Source organism: Phalangium opilio, unplaced genomic scaffold (genome assembly GCF_054372755.1).
Source record: "Phalangium opilio isolate 3A_F unplaced genomic scaffold, DU_Popi_V2 ptg000045l_1, whole genome shotgun sequence".
NCBI classification, from domain to species: Eukaryota; Metazoa; Arthropoda; class Arachnida; order Opiliones; family Phalangiidae; genus Phalangium; species Phalangium opilio.
Genome location: NW_028324168.1, coordinates 2,114,454 through 2,133,259, shown reverse-complemented (window position 1 = coordinate 2,133,259; position 18,806 = coordinate 2,114,454). Strand labels below are relative to the sequence as shown.

Sequence of the window (18,806 nt, the reverse complement as noted above, 5' to 3'; positions counted from 1 at the left end):
ACTATTACTTATATTATTTTAACATATAATTTATTAATTAATATTTATTATAAATTTTTCCTTTTATTTAATAGTTGGATGATCTATTCATTATATAGCTTCATTACCGCCTTCAAACTGTATAATAATTACCTTATGACGAAATAAATATGTGGGTGACGTAAAAAATATGAAATACAAACGAGTTTCGAAAAACGGTATTTGGTTCAGACCTACACGCCCGATTGAAAAAAAAAGGAGAAATATATTGTAGAAAGAATAAACCGGTCCTGAATATATTTTGCCCAAAAAATGAGGTCCTTTTCGGTTGTAAAAAAAAATACTAAAAACTCTATAGTTGAGTTTGAATTCAAGATTAAAGTGTTGGTGTTGTGGGTTTGTATTATCCGTGGTATATGGTGGTATTGTGTTTAGACTGATATATATAATTAGGTCTTATACGTCGTCTGCTTTCTTATAAAATTGAACTTAATACCGCCCTTAACCTAAATGACTGACTGCATCTTTGACAGGGTTCGTACAAAAATTTTGGAATGAAATTCCCTGACTTTTCCAGGTTTTCCCTGACTTTTCCAGGTTTTCCCTGACTTTTCCAGGTTTTCCCTGACTTTTCCAGGTTTTCCCTGACTAAATTCCATAGATTTCCCTGACCATATGCAATAACTTACAAGGCGTAAATATATGAAAACCAATCTAAAATTCACTCGAATCATTTTTACACGAGTTGTCATTGTTATAAAAATAAGCCAACTATTTCATTGAAATTTAACCATAAGTAAATCATAAATAACGAGAGCGAGCGAAGCGAGCTCCGCGAATTTGGGGTTCTGCTCAAGTCTCAGACAACACTTTTTTTGGTCACCCTTGTACTGTTATCCAGACTATCAATTTCCCACCAATATATTTTTCCCTGACATTTCCCTGACTTTTTAGACCCATTTTCAATTTCCCTGACTTTTCCCTGACCTTTTAGGCCCATTTTCAATTTCCCTCACTTTTCCAGGTTTTCCAGGTCGTGTACGAACCCTGTTTGAGACTAAATTTACTTGCAAAATAGTAAGACATCAACAGTTTGGGAAATAAGAACATTTATAAACGAATCCTTGGGACTAAGTGACCCCCTAGAGTTCAAAATAATAAACTGGTCCATAGGACTGATTTCCCCCAAAGGTTTCTCATAGATTCACAGTTAATTAACTGGTCCCAAGGTTTCCCTAACTCGAATTTATAAACTGGTCCAAGCAATAAATAAACTGGGTTTGGACCAGATGAAGTGTGCTAGCCTATTTCCCTAGATTGTTCATCAAAATCCCTCAACACCCCACAAAATGGCGATCTTACTGGTCCCGAGAACCAGTAACCCTCAATTCTCGAATTTATAAACTGGTCCAATCAATGAATAAACTGGTTAGGGACCAGCGGAAGTGTGCTAGCTTATTTCCCTAGATTAGTCATGAAAAAATCCCTCACTAAAACACCCACAAAATGGCCGTCTTACGTCGCCTACTTAATAAACACCACATTTAACCAAACTTTCCAAAAATGAACATTCTTACAATACATTAAACAACATTCTAAATCTACCCAAGTAATAACAAATGATGCCCGAATTAAATTTCATTTACACCAATTGGGCTCCAAGTTTAAACCGTAAAATGAACCCTAAACCTACTAAACAAAACAAACTTTAGGCGGCAAATCTAAGTTCGTTCCAGAAAGGCACCAAAGGGAATAAATTTTCAGTCGAAGTGAATTCGAAATTAAAACGGTACCACCAAAGAGGGTAGATAGAAGCTACGGCATTTTCACTTTTCATACAACTATTTACTACAGTTCATTAAATAAACAGAACTCGGTTGGTTGGAGCTTTAGGGACTTTTCATTCTGTTAAAATAAGCTTATGTATATATACATATATATACTTAGGAATTGTAGTGGCAGTAGTTTTAACATACACACACAGAAAGTCACAGACTGGTTTTGAGTATATACTTTTAGGTCAAAGTCTGTTCTAAGCTGCGGCGTTCAAAATTTTTAAGGACGGGAAGTGGGAACCAAAAACTAGGGGAGAGACAAAACCGAATGTACCTACATATACAGCCAAAAAAAGAAAAAAAAATACATTACAGAAACCTAAGAGCCAAGGCCTAGTTGTTGCATGATGAATTCAAGCGTAACCAAGAGAAAATAATAACCCTAAGGCGATTTTTACAAAACTACCTGGCCATTTACCCATTTTATAGTTACAAATGTCTGTCCGAATATTGTTACGTCGAGTTTTCAAAAGAAGATACCGGTGGTTTCTATTCAAATCAAATGTTCAAGGTGTTTCAAAAAAGGAGGGTGGACCAAAGTACATTGAGTGGGATGCATGTTTAATGGGAAATCAATTTTGAGGAGTCGAAAATGTAATCTCTATCGCTATTTTGTGAACACAAGAGACATTAGAAAAAGGTTTCGAACATTGCAGAGTGTTTTACGGACGGCCCCTTAAAATTAAGTAAGAAAATTAACACACAATTGTAATTTAATTCAGGGATCATCAGTAAAACACTCTGGACATTCACAACTTGTAAAGAGGTGTCCCTTAGGGTAAAATGTCACAGAAGTTACCCCTTTTCCACGACTCAAAATCGCACCCCCGGTCCTTCCACCCTTTTTTCGAACACCCTGGTGTATTATAATTTGAGTAAAATTTTATACCTTGTAAATCCAAGCTAACTACACCCAAAAACCATGGAACATTATAATAAAATAGTTAAGTAATTAACTAAAAAAAAATATTCAAATAATGGTCAACACTACTATGCCAACCAAAAAAAAACTTATAGAAAAATTCAATAACCTCAAGGCTATGCTAAATTCGCTAAAAACCCAAATTTTGGGGTGTATATCCTGATTTGAATAGTCCAAAACACGTTAGAAAAGGGGGTTAGGAGGGGGAATAGCAGACGAAAAGCTGGTCAGGGCATAATGGCTTAGATATAATGAGAAATTATGACGGCGTTAGCTAAAGGGAATACAATATACGAGATACAGAAAGGGGGGGGGGCACAAAACAGTGCATTAAACCACCAAGTTTGGGGGGAGGGAGGGCAAAATATTAAACCTGGATTTCGGTGTGTGGTTCGACGTCGAACGACGAAAGGGGTGTGCTACAGTTTGAACTGGCATTTTTTTTGAACTAGTTAGGCAGGTTCCGTTAGAAAGCGTATATTCCATGCCATCCATTAGAAGTAAAATAACTGCTCAGTTTTTGTGTGCTAGTTTTTTTTTAACAAACGTTTTAACGAAATATCAGGAGGTAATTTACACATATCAAACCCCCCAATCCCCTACCCGTCATCAGATTAACCTAAAAACAAATGTATAGAAGCGAAAAATCGCCATAATGAGAAATGAGTGAGTTTATGCCCAATGGGCTGGGTAATATTGTCGCTTTCTAATGATGTACAATATATAAGTTTTTCTATGTAAGATTAGACGATGTCATGGAAATTTGGGGGCCAAAATTTATTGGCGGATATTAAAAGTAGATTAAAAGGAAGTAGGATATTAGGGTATTTCCGGCATTTATGGATTGGTAAATGAAGTAAACGTCCCCACAAAAAATAAGCCCAAAACACGAGCAAATTCAATCCAATTAAAGAAAGTTTAGGCTTAAAATTATTCAGGGTTGCAATTCATACGTATCTTTCAGACTAAGAGGATTCATACCATTTACACAAGGCCTGGTTTTTGACTCCTCGTGTAAATAGTATGAATCCTCCTAGTATGAATTTATGGTTCGAAATTTGGGCAAATCATGCACTATGGGTACCCAAGTGGGTATAATAATGCGTTTATAGAAAAAGTTTTGGTTTCATTTACCTTAATGGAGTCGTAGCAAGCGATGACCCTTCCGTTTTGGACTTCAACGGTGGCCGGTGGGTGGGCGAACTTGCATTCAGTGTCCGATCGGGTGCACTTGTTTCTCTGATATTCGCGACACACTTCCAACTGCAACCATCGGGAGTCTTTCGCGTTTGCAAAGTTATTTACCATGGCCATAGTATGGTGGGCTCCACAGCCGCCTCCGCAATAATAATCGCCCAGGTTGGCGATTTTTTAAACAGTTGACCGAAAAATCCGCCTCTTTTCGAGTAGAGATGGATTTTAGACTGCCAATAACCTTTGACCTCGCGAAAAAACTCGGAAACGTACGCGATTGAACTGAAGGAAAAACGAAATACCACGAAAACGTTGACGACGGACGGGTTTTTTTACGTTGTGACTATAATTTCGTTAAGCCTTTGCTTAAATGTGACGATTCAATTTTTAATCCCACGTGAATAATTAGGTTTCGCCGCCACTCTTTGAAATACTGAAGACGTAATATACGACAATTCCGAACTTATTTTCCATGTGGTTGTCAAAAACCTGTGTAAAAATGTAAGGGAAAAATAACTGTAGCGGTATTTGGATTGTTCAAGTTAGGTCTTAAAGTTTAAAGTTCAATATAAGATAGTGTTTCGGGGTAAATACCGCTCTTAATCGTTAAAGTTTAGGCCTAAAAGTTTTGACATACTCAAATATGGTACATTGACACTGGCATAAGGTGCTAAATACGCACGCTGCAAGTTCAGATACACGCACTTGCAAAATGTTGTTAAATAAATATTAGACTAAACTTCATATCTTCACGAGATAAGCCCTTAACTTTTCAAAAAAATTTCAAAACCGGCAACCAAGGCTTAACATTTGAAGAGTTAAAACGCGATATTATTTAAGCCTAAACGTTAAACACGCGTGTTGGCATATTTTATGACAATTTAAATTTATAAATTTGGCCTAATATCTTTGGTAATAAAGTAAAACTTACCTAAAACGGTGTTTTTTAAGCGGTTGTAGTTCACTCCCAGATAGCACGCGAGTGGAATTTATCCCAGACAATTATTTGTTAGCGTCGCGTACTAACGAGCGTCCTTGGTTTTAATTTTGCGGGTCCAAAAGTTCCTCGGGGGGACGCGCGGAAAGGGGGTCCACAAAAATCGGCTTTCACGGGGGCGGGGGGTAGTGGGAGGCGAGAGACACGGCACGAAAAATGTTCACTATTCTTCTAGAAACCACGAAAAACCAAGATTCGCTAAGGAATTCTTCGGCGGACGAAAAAAACACGAGGAGAAAAAAATAACACCGATTTTAAAAATACATCCGAGCGAGCTAGCGCGGAAAGTTAACTGAAGTACGTAATCTTAGCGTTATAACTTAGGTCCTGGCAAAACTTTCTTCGGGTGTAGGCGGCGAGGCATTGGCTTGGCGCTTAGCGGAGAAAAATTTAAGAGAAAAACGTCTCGGGAACGGCGGCAGCGTTAATTTCACCCTACCGCGGCGAGTTCAGCATCCCCTCTGAACAGAGCTCCCAAAGCGGCTAGCTAAAGGCGCGAAGTAAGCGCGCGTATCAGCCGCCTAGTTTAGAGGCGAGCCGTCACGAGGCGCCACCGTACGTTGCAACTTTTGGGCGGGATGACGAGCGACGTCGAAGGCGCGCGGGAGGGACGAAAATGAAATGGCGCGCTTTTTCTTCGGCGGGAAATCTACCTTGCTCGTAATATCTTACGTAATAAAAACCTGAGCTAACGTTTTCTTCCAAAAATTGTACGAAGAAGAAGAGACGTAGGGCGGAACGCTTTTGGGAATTTTTGAGCTTCACGATTTAAAATTTTAGACCAATTTTCTGTCAAGGATTCTCGAAGATTTTCTCTGGTTAATGTGGCATATCTTTCATTCCCAGCATATTTCTTGGCTCGGTTTTTTAACCTCCTTATTTGGACGGCTTGATGTTTTCTATTTTCAATAATTTAACTTCTCGATTCTTTGACACCATTGGAATAAATATGGACCGGAATTCGACAATCTTCTTACATATTATTTTTATTCATGGCTGCTTTTTCTCCAACACCAACCACGACACGACGCGCCTTCGCTAAAACTTGGAAGAATTTCAACAAAATTTTCTTCACTCTAGAAAGTAAAAAAAAAAAAGAAAAAAAAAATTAAAACCATTTTAGCCAAAACGGAATAGAAAAAAAATGTTTTCTCTAGTTTTCACGACTTCATCAATTCATCACTAATATATTTTTGGCATTTTCCTGTAACGTAGTAAAATTGTTGCTGAAAAATAGGCCAAAATTATATTTAGGAATGTTTAACAATAATATTTCACAAAATTGAGAAAAGTAGGTTTAGGTATTTGAAAGGTTTACGACCGTTTTTGAAAACTGAAACTCCCAAGATTAATATTTATTACATTATGCTAAGCCTAAAATGCATTAAGCTCAAATATTAAGCCTAAAATCTGTATTCAGCTTAAATATTAAGCATAATTTTTGTTATTACAGTCCGTTGACACTTTTCACAAACATATTTCAAAAGGTCAACTTTGAAAACCCTGAAAATTGAAATTTAACCCGAAATCTCGTTAAGCTTAATCACGCAAACACTGACTATTTAACCTAATCTGTAAATTACCGTTTTCTGATTGGCTCGCATCCAAGAACCTTACTAAGTTATATAATAGAAAACGCGGGGGAGAAAATGACAAACCAATTGGCCCTGTCTACGATAAAGCCAATTTTGGGGTTCTGTAAGCTTGTATAAATATATATATATATATAAAATCATTGTGAACCGAGGCTTAGGGCATATCTTGTGTCGATCAATGCAAAGGGTAAGGGCAACACATAACCCTGTGCCGATTGTAGATGCTGGCCCTTTTTTTCTCTCTCTATCTCTCTCTCTCTTCTCCTATACGCATGGCTAAGCCTAAAAAACCCGAAAATGGCGATGAACCTAGTGATTTTTTCGTTTTTTAAAGATGAAGTGATACTAAGGATAAAGGCCAGGGATATCGGGTTTCAAATAGTTTTAAAGGCAACCCAATTCAGCCGGGAACGGTTTAAAACCATGGTACAATCTTACGAGACAAATAATTCACTGAAAAGGGAGGGGACGAACTCTTTAGAGACGGTTGCACATGTCAAAAAATTGATACTCTTACAGCTTGAAAGAAAAGACAATAGTGGGAAATTGACCGCCTTACCAATGACGGAGAAAAAAGGAAAATAGTTCACTTTAAAATCGTTAATACGGTTAAAGGCGTACACCACGCGTTATTACTTCATTTACCCCACCTATCCACGAATTCAACCACATAGACTGAACAAAAAACGATGGATTCACTTGCACGCTTTGTTGACCAAGGCTTACTTGTAAATCTGGTTTAGTGTATCAAATTTTAAATCAAGAATTAAGCCCGACAAATATTAATTTTAGTCGCATTGTTCTGACAAATATTTCTATTTTAACATGTTCACACACGATGTTAAAAAATCATGGTTTTTATAAATTCATCATAGTCTGAGGAATTTTTTTAAGTGTCTGGGCTGTGTTAATTTGTACAATTTCATCCCAAGTTGCAAATTACCTTCTTTTCTTTAAGTTTACTAGGTATATATTGGAAAAACAGGTGTTTTAAAATAATAAAAAAAATAAAGTAGACAATTCCTTGACTGCTTGGGTAATTAGTTCAGAGAAAATAAATCTAACATGTTTTCTGCTTCAAGTTCGATAAAAATGAGGGCTGTATTTAAAGCAAAAATCACTTATCAATACCTGTAATAAATATAACAGTTACGTATAATTCGCTTCAAATTTAATTGATAATAAAAACCAAACATCTTATCAAAATATTAAGACGTTCCTGTCAAGATAAGATTATGACTAAACTTTCTCTCTGTAAGTTTTGATATACGTCACGTGACATCCGGTTGTGAAATAAATTAGCATTTGTACCACGAATAATTATTTAAGTAGTCTAAATAAAAACTTTATTACACTATAGCTCACAAGTCAAAATAAACGCAACATTAGTGTACGTACGGCCATGACACTAATAGCTTTTGTTATAAACGCTAATTATTCCAACTTAATTACACTACAAGTTAACAAACACACCTACGTAACGGCGTATAGGTTGGGTTGAAATGGCATCATTTTTTAAATTCCTCTAAACAAACTAACAATTAGAGTTTCCACTTAATTAAAATATAAATCTGGTTAATTAATTTGTTTTAAAAAAGGCCCAATTCCTAAAAATCATCTTTCATTGTAAATGAATTTATGTTCAAATATTCACGAATATATAACCACGAATTTTATTATCTTAAGTTTATAAGTGAAACGTTCCATAAGTATGACTCTACCTATACTTCGTAATGCTAGAGACTTACAGCTCGAGCTAGTTCAAGAACGACAATCGAGAATTGACTACACTCGGTTAATTTTGCAGGACTTCCATCTATACCTATTTAGCCTAAATACTAAGCCTTTGACAGCAGCGCCTCACCAGGCGTCGCTTTACTTCAAATCTATGACCTACGTCACTTCATGACAAGCTCCAGTATGTAACCAGTGACAAACTTATGGTGAACAAATCTTATGAACTTATGGTATATTCACGACTGACATTTATTAAACGCATGGGACATGAATTTTGAAAATCGTTAAGTTTTAAAGAAATTACGATAAATATTCATGAACAAATTCAAATAACTCTCGTTGAGTAAAGCTTTATACCACCTCGTTCAAGGACACGCGCGCGATAATCGCTTCTCGTGTTTTAACACTATGTAACAGTACGCCTTAACTTCGCCCTTGTTGAATACTATAGTGGTAATTAATTGTCGAAGAATGACTCATAAGCTATACAGGGTGTTTCTGATAATTCTGCATCCATAAATTAAGGGGAATATTCTTTGGGAAATCAATTTTGAGTCGAAAATGTAACTTCTATCTATGACATTTTGATTGCCCCTAAGGGACACTGTTTTCGAGTTATGATTTGATTGTAGTGTTTTATGGATGACCCCTTAATTAAATTCTAGGAGAGCGGTAAATTAAATACTCTGGATGCAATCTTAACTCGAACAGTGTCCCTTAGGGCAAACAAAATGGAGATAGAAGTTACTTTTTGGACTCAAAATCGAGGGGTAGACGCTCTGGATCTCTGTGTACACCTGAGTTCAAAAGAGTTCAGTCTTCGGAACCCACAGATCATCTTTGACAGTACATTGAGTTCAAGACATATTTTACACCTGAGTTCTCAAGTGTCTATCCCCTCGCTCAAAATTGATTTCCCAAAGAACATGCCCCTTAATTTATGAATGCAGACTTATCAGAAACACCCTGTATAGTTATTTTTCCGTTGAAGGGGGATGGGGAAGATATACTGAAATATGTTTCACGAATTTTTCAACTGCCCTCGTAACTTAATAACTTGAGTAGAGAATAATAGAGAAAATTCGATACTTCCAACGCCCCCCCCCCCTCGTATATATAGGAAAATTAAACCTCGCGCTAAAGAGCTAGCTAGCCATAGGAGGCGGGAAACGAGCTAGGAGAAGCCATAGAAATTTTTTGATTTAATCATCAAAATCCCGGTTTGCCGATTCTCCAGACCGAAAATTTCCTAAAAAGAGGCTTTACAAGATTTGCTTTATACGCTAAAATTGATACTCTTTTAACATTTGATCATTTCCCTCAAATTTTGTTTTAATTTAATAAGTTACTTTGATTTTATGCTCGTTTAAATAATTTCCAAATTTGTTTTCAATAAGGATTATTATTTGATTGCTAGGAAGAAGGTTATAATGTGAAGTCATTATTTTAAAGGCCGACTTCCAGAAAACCGATGAGCGTCGAGACTAACAATGTACATAGCGACCAAAGAGAACATACAAACAGGAGCAGAAAGTTTAGCCTTTCACAAGGCTTTTGAATAGCACGGTTTTGGAGTAACTAGATCCGGTTTTTGTTGATTGGCTAAGAAGCGATGCCTTTCATTGGTTAAATTATGTCGGCTGCTTATTTTTTGTGGTGGCAAAGGGTTGATCTCTGGGTTGGCCGTTAACGTGCAAAAGGTAATTTCTAAGCAGACAACACGGTCACGTGAACAACCGGAACTAGTTTCTCCAAATTCAGAGCCGGTCCCTATTTACAAAGTTTCTGCTCCTCTTGGTACATGGACCTTATAAACTTTGTAGGGGATAAGAAAACTGGGAAAGCAATCATTTTGTCCACGTGACAAGTGCAATAGGCGGGGTATATGATATAAATGTGTTCATGTATTCCCCCAAGTTCAGGTGCTCAGTTCGCAAGAAAAAAAATTAAAAATACTTTTTAGTCCGCGGGGTATAAAGTCCATGAATTCATCACGTCTTCACGTTTAAATTGCTATCTTTTTATATCAAAAATAAAGTATTTCTAAATATAGGGATTGAAAAGGGCAATATTATGTCATGTAGTAGCCAATGCCATCTCAAAAAAACTTGAAGAAGGAGCCTAAATACACGAAATTCTAAAGAATCAATAAATTTAAGGAAAACGATAAAATGGAAGTTCAAAGTCGATTTCTTTTTTTTTTGTCTTCTTTTTTTTCTAAATAACAAAATCGAGGAAAAACTACCACCAACCTTTCAGGGATGGGAATTTTGAAAGGGAAAAATCAGGTAGGAAAAAGGTACAGGAAAAAAGGTAGGTACTTAAGAGGCAAAGTATCCTAACTCCAATTGAAAATTTATAGGATAATTAATTGTCTTTTTGAACTCTTAATTTTTAAATCAAAATTTAAATAAAAAATAATCAATTTTCACCCCCGATTTTAAATACGATTTGCACCTCAGTGCCCTCAACTTTATAAAGTAGTGGCAGTCTCCCCGGTTTGACTGTATTAAGGTCTATTAGTAAATAACATGGGGTGTCACTAGTCTATAAATCTAGTCTTGGAGTTCTTCTTAAGTTAATTTTTTCCCCCTTGAAATTCCCATAAGAAATTCAAATATCTATTTTTGATGTAATCCAAGGCGCTAATAGACTACCTTAATTCTACCCTTAAAAATACTTGGGGTTCAAATAATACTCATTACATTCCAGTAGACCAAAAAATAGACATTAAATAATTATACCCTGTGTATAGAAAAACAACCCTGTAATTTTTCGATAAATCGTAGATACGATAAAATGTCACTGCGCGAAGTAGTTCTGGAAGAGTATTTTCCTTAGGAAAGAAGTGGAAAAGAAAATAGAGAACGGACAAAGGAAGAAGAAGCTGAGGATGAAAAGTTTAGAAGGCAATGCGCCATGCGGGGAAAGCTAGCACGAAACAGGAGGACATGGAAGGTGGTCCTTCTCTAAATTGGATTGGCAGCTTTGGTAGGAGAGCGACTAGGGATTGAAAAGCGACTAGGAAACCCTACCATTGCCTTCGTGTCCCTTTTCTTCCACCACCCCCCTAAGAACCAACCCCTGAGTCCCCACCACCAACCCAACCACACTAGGGGTTTTGACCCGCAACGACGACAAAAACCTTCGGAGAGTTTTCCTTCTCTCTTTTAGAACGAGAGTGAAAGTGTGCGAGCTATTGCGGTACATCCCATGATCGAGCGGGACTCTAATACCCAAAGACAGTTTTTTCCATACTTCCAATGTTCAGCAAAATCCTCCCTATACGCTATACCGGAACTTTAATCCAATTGCTATACTCGATGATTCGAACTAGCTTCCGAAATTTTCCAACTTGGAAAACGAACGACCATCGCGGGGTAACAAGGGTTTACCTAAAGTAAAGCCATTTAAATGAATCGATTGTTACCTATAAGGGATTTTATCCGTTTATTTAGTAAGTGATTATATGGAGAGGGGGAGTTTCTACGTCATCGTTTATGATGTGGACCATAAAAACCAAATTTTATCCTTAACGGCACGAGATTAAAGAAAATTTCACTTGTTTTTACAAACTTTTATCTGCTCGGCACGAGATTAAAGAAAATTTTCAGGTGTTTTTACAAAATTTTATCCTTTCGGCACGAGATTAAAGATAATTTCACGTGTTTTCACAAAACTTTATCCCTTCTGCACGAGATTAAATAAAATTTCACGAGATTTTTTACAAAATATTATCCTTTCACCACCGGATTAGAAAATTTCACGTGCTGTGAAAATATTTTATAACTTAATAAAAATAGAAGCGTAAAAATAATTTTTCTTCACCTCATTGCTTGTTAAATGAAATAAAAATAAAAATTCAAGTTTAAATTGTTCTTGGATATCTAATTTCCTGATTATTGCACGATGGCTTCCCAATAAATTTAATTTTCCCCCGCGAATTTCTCGCCAACATCTTAAAGATTTCGATCAACTCTGCAAAAAAATCTCCAATGCACTTCAAGGTCGATTTTTGTTAAAACTATGCGCGTAGCATCTCGATCTGGTTGGTATACAGGGTGTTTCTGATAAGTCTGGCATAAATTAAGGGGGATGTTTTTTGGGAAATCAATTTTGAGTCGAAAATGTAACTTCTATCTATGACATTTTGATTGCCCTAAGGGACGCTGTTTTCGAATTATGATTTCAGTGTGTTTTAGGGATGACCCCTTAATTAAATTAGAAATCATTGTCTAAATCAGTTTCTTAATTAAATTTAAGGGGTCATCCGAGAAATACTCCATCCAATCTTAACTCGAAAACAGTGTCCCTTAGGGTAAACAAAATGGAGATAGAAGTTTCTACATTTTCGACTCAAAATCGTGCAAACTTATCAGAAACACCCTGTATAGGAAATTCTTTCACTTCCAAAATAAAACTAAAAAGAATCCAAGACACTCAGTGTAATATAGTTGCTTGGTGGTAGACTATAAAGTAAATCTTCCATCGGCCTTGAAAGCTTAAAAGTCCTCTGCAAAAAATTTCGAAAATTCTTGTAAGGGGGACGTAAGCAGTGTGTTTAGCTTTCTTTTAAAGATGGAGTATGTTCGTTCGCATTTTTCTTTAGTTTTTTTGTGGGGGCGTTCAACTTGTTTCAAATTCCATCCAGGAGTTGAAAAAGAAAAAAAAATAGCTAGACTAAAACCCCAGCAGTGCAGCTAGCGCGAGACCGACGAAAAGATTCCATAAGAATTGTCTTAAGGTCATGTGATCAATTAGTTTAATTGAGATCTTCCCGATGATCTCCCCCCCTCCGCCCAGCGGAACAATTTGAAAAAAAAAAAATCGTCAAATTAAAAATCAATTACAAATCCTTGTTAAACTAAGGACATTTCAATAGGAAATAGAATTAAATCCGTAAATTTCTGGAGGTAATTAATCAGAACGCGAGGTATTTTCGAAAAAGAATTTCAACTATACGACTTGAAATTATTAGAAAAGCGCAAAAATCGAAATTTTGAGTCTCGCCTTTAAGTCTGCGAGACTTTTTAGCCTTAGAAGTAAGAGCTAAGCGCCCGAAAGCGCTTTAAAGCTCCCGGCACTTACCGGGGGATAAGCGTTTTTCAGCGACAATTGAGTCAAGAAGATAAAAAGAATTCTATCCCATCCGCCGGGCTTTTTCTCTTTTAGTAAAATGAGGGTGTACTATACAATCTAAGTCTCATCATGAAATCGGTCAACACCAATTACGAAGTGGGTTTGACAGCCTAGCTTGTCAGTAAAAGGGAGGGTGCAAGTGCTTAATGGTCTCGTATGAGGATTAAGGTCAAGCGAGGTCGTTGCTCCAACCAGAAAAATTTAAGGTTTATGAAGATTAAAATAGTGTCGTCATATTATAGCATTACACTTAGTTTTTGAGGCTCATGGTAGAGATACGGGGATTTCCTTTGAGTATGTTATAGTGTTATTTGTCCCCCATCCGACCATATTAAAAACTTAGGGCTACGACACACAGGGGCCGAGTAATTAAGCAAAACGTAAACAAACAACCCCCTCCATAGGAATAGCATTACACTAAACTTTGGACGCTCGTAACTCTGGTTCTACTAGATATACGGGGATGTCCTTTGAGTATGTTATAGTCCGATTTGGGGGCCCTGCGATGTCCTTCTGAAGTTTGATGAGCGGGAGAGCAAACGAAAAGGGCTCCCTCGCTTGGGAAGAATCATGTTACATAACTAAAGTGTTAAGAGGAAGCAGAGTGTCATCCTTCTTCTTTTATCCCCTTCTGGTGTCGTCCTAACTTGGGACGTATATTTCCCAAGTAATAACTTTGACCAAGTATCCACAAGCCATTGATGACATGGATATTTTTTTTATTTATTCTTAACTCATCTCCTCTGAATCGGCCTTTAAATTTTCATTTTAGCATTATTTCCATCGAAGTAAAAAAAAGTACTTGAAAAATAAATGATGGTGAAAAAACGTTTCGCCGGCAGTTCCAGCTTAAGGCGACCGCCGGTCGGACTACACATCACAGCATACTCCTTTGAGTATGGACAATTGGGGTCAGCCGGTTGTCAACTCTCAAGAGAGAGAGAGAAGGAAAGAGAGATGCATCCCATCCCCATATGGGTCCCGTTCATAAGTTTAAAAGATACGTACCATAAGTTTGACACTGCCTATATTTCGTAATGCTAGTGACTTACAGCGAGCTAGTTCGAGAACGACACGCGAGAATTGACTATACTTCCATCTTCCTATTTAGTCTGTACTAAGCCTTTGACAGCGCCTTATGCACCAGACGTCGCTTTACCTCGAATCTATGACCTACCTCATTCACTTCATGACAAGCTCCAGTTTGTAACCAGTGTCAAACTTATGGAACATATCTAATTAACTTATGGTCCTGGTCATAATGGCCCCGCACCCCGACGCCATGCTGCACTAGCTGCCCTCGCTCGATCCAGGGGGGGGGGGTAGGGAACAAAAGAGAAGGTTCAGCTAACCCTAACCTATCATACTGCAGTTATTCTCAACTTATTAATTTATTCGCTAGAGCCACGCTGAACTTCCCTAGCGCTAATTACAATCTTATTTACCGAATGACAAAGGAAAGAATTTTCTTAATTAATCACACTGCCGTTGACTGGGCAACCGTGTCTTAATGGCGTGCGAGCTCCCGGACAACCCAAAGAGCGCCCGCTTTTGCTTTACAACTTTTATCTTCGCTTTGTACGCACTTTCTTTGCATTTAAACTTTATAATTCCTTGTTGAGTTATGTTTAAGACAAGTTATACGTGTAAATAACATTCAGAAATACTCAGAAGCGCAGCAGCTAAATAAAAGCATAAGTAACCCTTTGACCTTTTGCTCCCCCCTACATAATCACCCCATTTCATGCCTCATTTTGTTATTTATTTGTTGCTATTTACCTCGAGAAAAACACGTGTTTATACACCAAGGGCGAATGTCCAACATCCGTTCACCATAATATACAGGGTGTTTCTGATAAGTCTGGCATAAATTAAGTTGGATGTTCTTTGGGTGCACGATTTTGAGTCGAAAATGTAACTTCTATCTCCATTTTGTTTTTCCTAAGGGACACTGTTTTCGAGTTATGATTTGATATGTGTTTTAGGGATGACCCCTTAATTAAATTAGAAATCATTGTCTTAATCAGTTTCTTAATTAAATTTAAGGGATCGTCCATAAAATACTCTTTACAATCTTAACTTGAAAACAGTCTCCAATTAGGGCAAACAAAATGGAGATAGAAGTTATATTTCCGACTCAAAATTGATTTCCAAAGAACATCCCACTTAATTTATGCCATAAGACTCATCACAAACACACTGCATAAGGGATGTTTATAAATACTCCCACAGGCTCGATCTGATTTGAAACTGGAGACCCCAAATTTGAATTTCACTGTCCGCGAAGCTCAAATAGAGGGGGTACATAACATCCTTATAGACAATCGATATTTGAAAGGGTTAAGCCCGATTTAAACGGCTTTGAAACACGTCGAAACCATCCTGTCCGCGCCTTTTCTCCTATCCACCGAGTTACGGACGGTGTATTTAAAATTCTACCGAGACCTCTTTAGCCAAGGGCGAGCTGCCACCGACCCTTTGGTCAAGGTGGCTAAAATGGTGGTGGTGGTATAAGGCTCTTTTGTATTACGCCATTCAATCTAGGATATATTCTCTCTCCCTTTCCTAATAATTACTATATACCTGAAGTGAATAAACTCGAAGAAAAGATACCGTTCTTTAAAAGCCCGCTGCATAGAATTCGGTTATTTTCAATTACAATCAATGCGGGGTAAAGCTAGGTTACTTCAATTTGGGAACAAATATAATAATATATTGATGAAATTAATTCAATCTCGATCATAATATTCCATTGGGACCGCGGCAGAAGTCATTAAGCCGATGAAACAACTTCACGCGGTGTTCTTAATAACTTCGCTGTATTATTCACTTTCGTTGCATGCCCCTATACCTCGCAATGGATAATTGGAAGCGGCAGAATTCAGATTTCCCGAGCTCTTTTGTTCCGGTAACACCTGACATAAGTTATAAACAGACTTATAAAGGACACTAGCTTTCACTTTAGCGGCAAGATAAATACTTAGGAAAGTATAGAGATAAGTTGGGTGGGTGCTAATGGTATATACCTATCCCGAATAGGTTTCTAAATTTTTTTTTAATATTTACCACCACGTGGGTGCGAAGAAATTCTTTTATGTTCGTTAGTTTAAATTCACAACTAAATTAGCAAAAAGAGGTTTCAATATCGTGTATCATGGGTCAGTTGGTAGCGCCATTGAATGCCAGTGCCTAAAAGATTAATCTTCGAAGATGGTCGGTGCCCGAAGTAGTCAGTATCCCATGGAGGATCAGTACCCAAAGTGGTCAGTGCCAGCTGGTGAAGTCGTGTCTAATGGAGTTCGTGCTCAGATACCGAAGGTTTTTCTTTATTGTTAGTTTTTAATTCAAATAAGATATAGTAAAACGATGCCCACTTTCATATGTATCTGTTGTGTAGTGGTTATCTCATCCAATTCACACACGTAAGGCCCCGGGTTCGAGAGCGCGTGGGAGCGGAGAAGTTCTATTATGCTCGTTAGTTTAAATTCACAACTAAATTAGCCCAAAGAGAGTTCAACATCGTGCATCTAAAAATTCTAAATTTCCCTGAGTTCTTTTGTCAACTATTTATTTCCCTGAGTTTCCCAGGTTTTCCTAGTTTTGAAGGTTTGTATGAACCCTAGCAGTTTTGTCCTCCAAGTAGCCAGTTCTCCTTGTGTAAATGGTATGAATCCTCCTAGCCCGAAAACTATGTATATAAAGAAAGCGATTGCCACGTTTGACTTGTTGAAAAGTTAGGACAAAGGGTTTATAACTAAATCCGCGTTCTCACGTGACCTGGAATTGTCGTCGTCGAAAAGAGGCTTAAAGAAGAAAGAGTATAGCGAGTATAGCTGCAATGCCAAAGTGGTATGGTGGCAAGATAGAAGACGAGACGGCGCCCAGTCATATACTTTAATAATTGATCCTTGCAGGTCCGTGCCATTTACGACGCGAAAGATAGGGGTTCCCACGGCTTACCATTCTCAGAAATCAGTACCAAAACAAAAGAAGTGGTAATCATATCCAATGTTTCTCTTAGATCTCTAGCTGATTCGGACCGTCGCATAAATTCAAATTGAATAAATAATACGGTTGTTACAAAATTTTCAAGCATTCAAAATCCTTGACCCCTAACACCCTGTTTGAACTTTAATATCCACCAGATTCGTTTAAAGTCTTCACTGACCACTTAAACTGAGACGTTGACCAAAAGGGGGAAAGAAATAATACAGAGGAAGGGGGTAAAAGGTTGTAAGTTAAGTCCATCGTATCGCGTGGCGCGTGCTCTATTGATGGATTCTGTCACGGCATGGCTATAAGCGGCTCCCCATGCACTATCCTTTTACCGTCAGACCGAGATCGCCATTGTGGGATTGTATATACGTAAGAAAACCATACTTATACCGTATAAAGTTATTCAGAAGGTTCGCCCCCCCCCCTCTTCGTCTGTTATAACTTTGGGCACAAAAGCAGTGCGAGTGGACTATAGCTCTCGGGCTCCGTCTGGTGTTGTCTCTTGATGCGAGGAAAATAACCTAAGAGGGTAACCTTCCGCAGGCGCATTGGTTTCACTACAAGCTATAGATAATTTCAAACATATAAAGGTGGAGATGTCATAATTATTCAAATTTGAATATATTTACGGAGCATCATAATTAACCTTAAAAAATAAACACACCAAACTTCATCATTTAAAATGATTTAAAACGTTTAAAAGCTGACTTAATGTTTGCGTTTGAGGAGATATACAGTAGTGCAAAACTGTAAAACTAAAATTTATAAAAACACGAGTTGGAAAAATCAAGAAGCGATATCTAGTTTACTAGGGAGAAGATATAAGATGCCTAAGTATTCGCGCGTCTAAGTCCCAGTCACCCTTTCAAAATACAAGGGGGGACGTAAGAGGAGGCCGGGCTATTTCGCCTCTCCTCAGTCGGAAAATACGTAATTTTCGTCATTCGCGTCGCGCTGACGTGAGTTTTCAAGAACCAATTAGATGCTGCTTGTAATTTAGAGGCGGCGGGGATTAACTCCGGGCCTACGTTTGGACTGGAGATAAAGCTAGAAATGTGGCGAATTTATACGTTCTCCCTAATAAACTAGATATCACTTCTTGATAAAACTGTAAAACTAAAATTTATAAAAACACGAGTTGCAAAAATATAAAAGTATATTTTTTTTTCTTTTTAACGCTAACATTTTTCGGTGCATTTTACAAGAAAAAAAACAAAACAAAAAAAAAACATGTATGCTTGGTCGGTTATTAAGAAAAACACAGAGCTTTGTCTTTGATCACGCGCGAGAAAAACTTCTTGAACAGGAAGTGGGTAATTAAGGGGGACATCTGCTAAATTTCCGAGAGAACTTTGTACCAAACACTTTCTACGCCTTTGCCCTTTTTAATTCACCCTTCTTAAGAGTTGACC

General features: G+C 37.5%; 1 protein-coding gene across 1 annotated transcript in view; it reads right to left on the bottom strand.

Annotated features, from left to right (window-relative positions):
- Positions 1 to 18,806, bottom strand: part of mbl (splicing regulator muscleblind) — a 128,815-nt gene that overhangs the window by 90,904 nt on the left and 19,105 nt on the right. The window contains 2 exon segments of the mRNA XM_089837748.1: positions 3,871 to 4,419; positions 4,862 to 6,003. Of these exon segments, the coding sequence (XP_089693874.1) occupies positions 3,871 to 4,050 (180 nt within the window). The 5' untranslated portion in view covers positions 4,051 to 4,419; positions 4,862 to 6,003.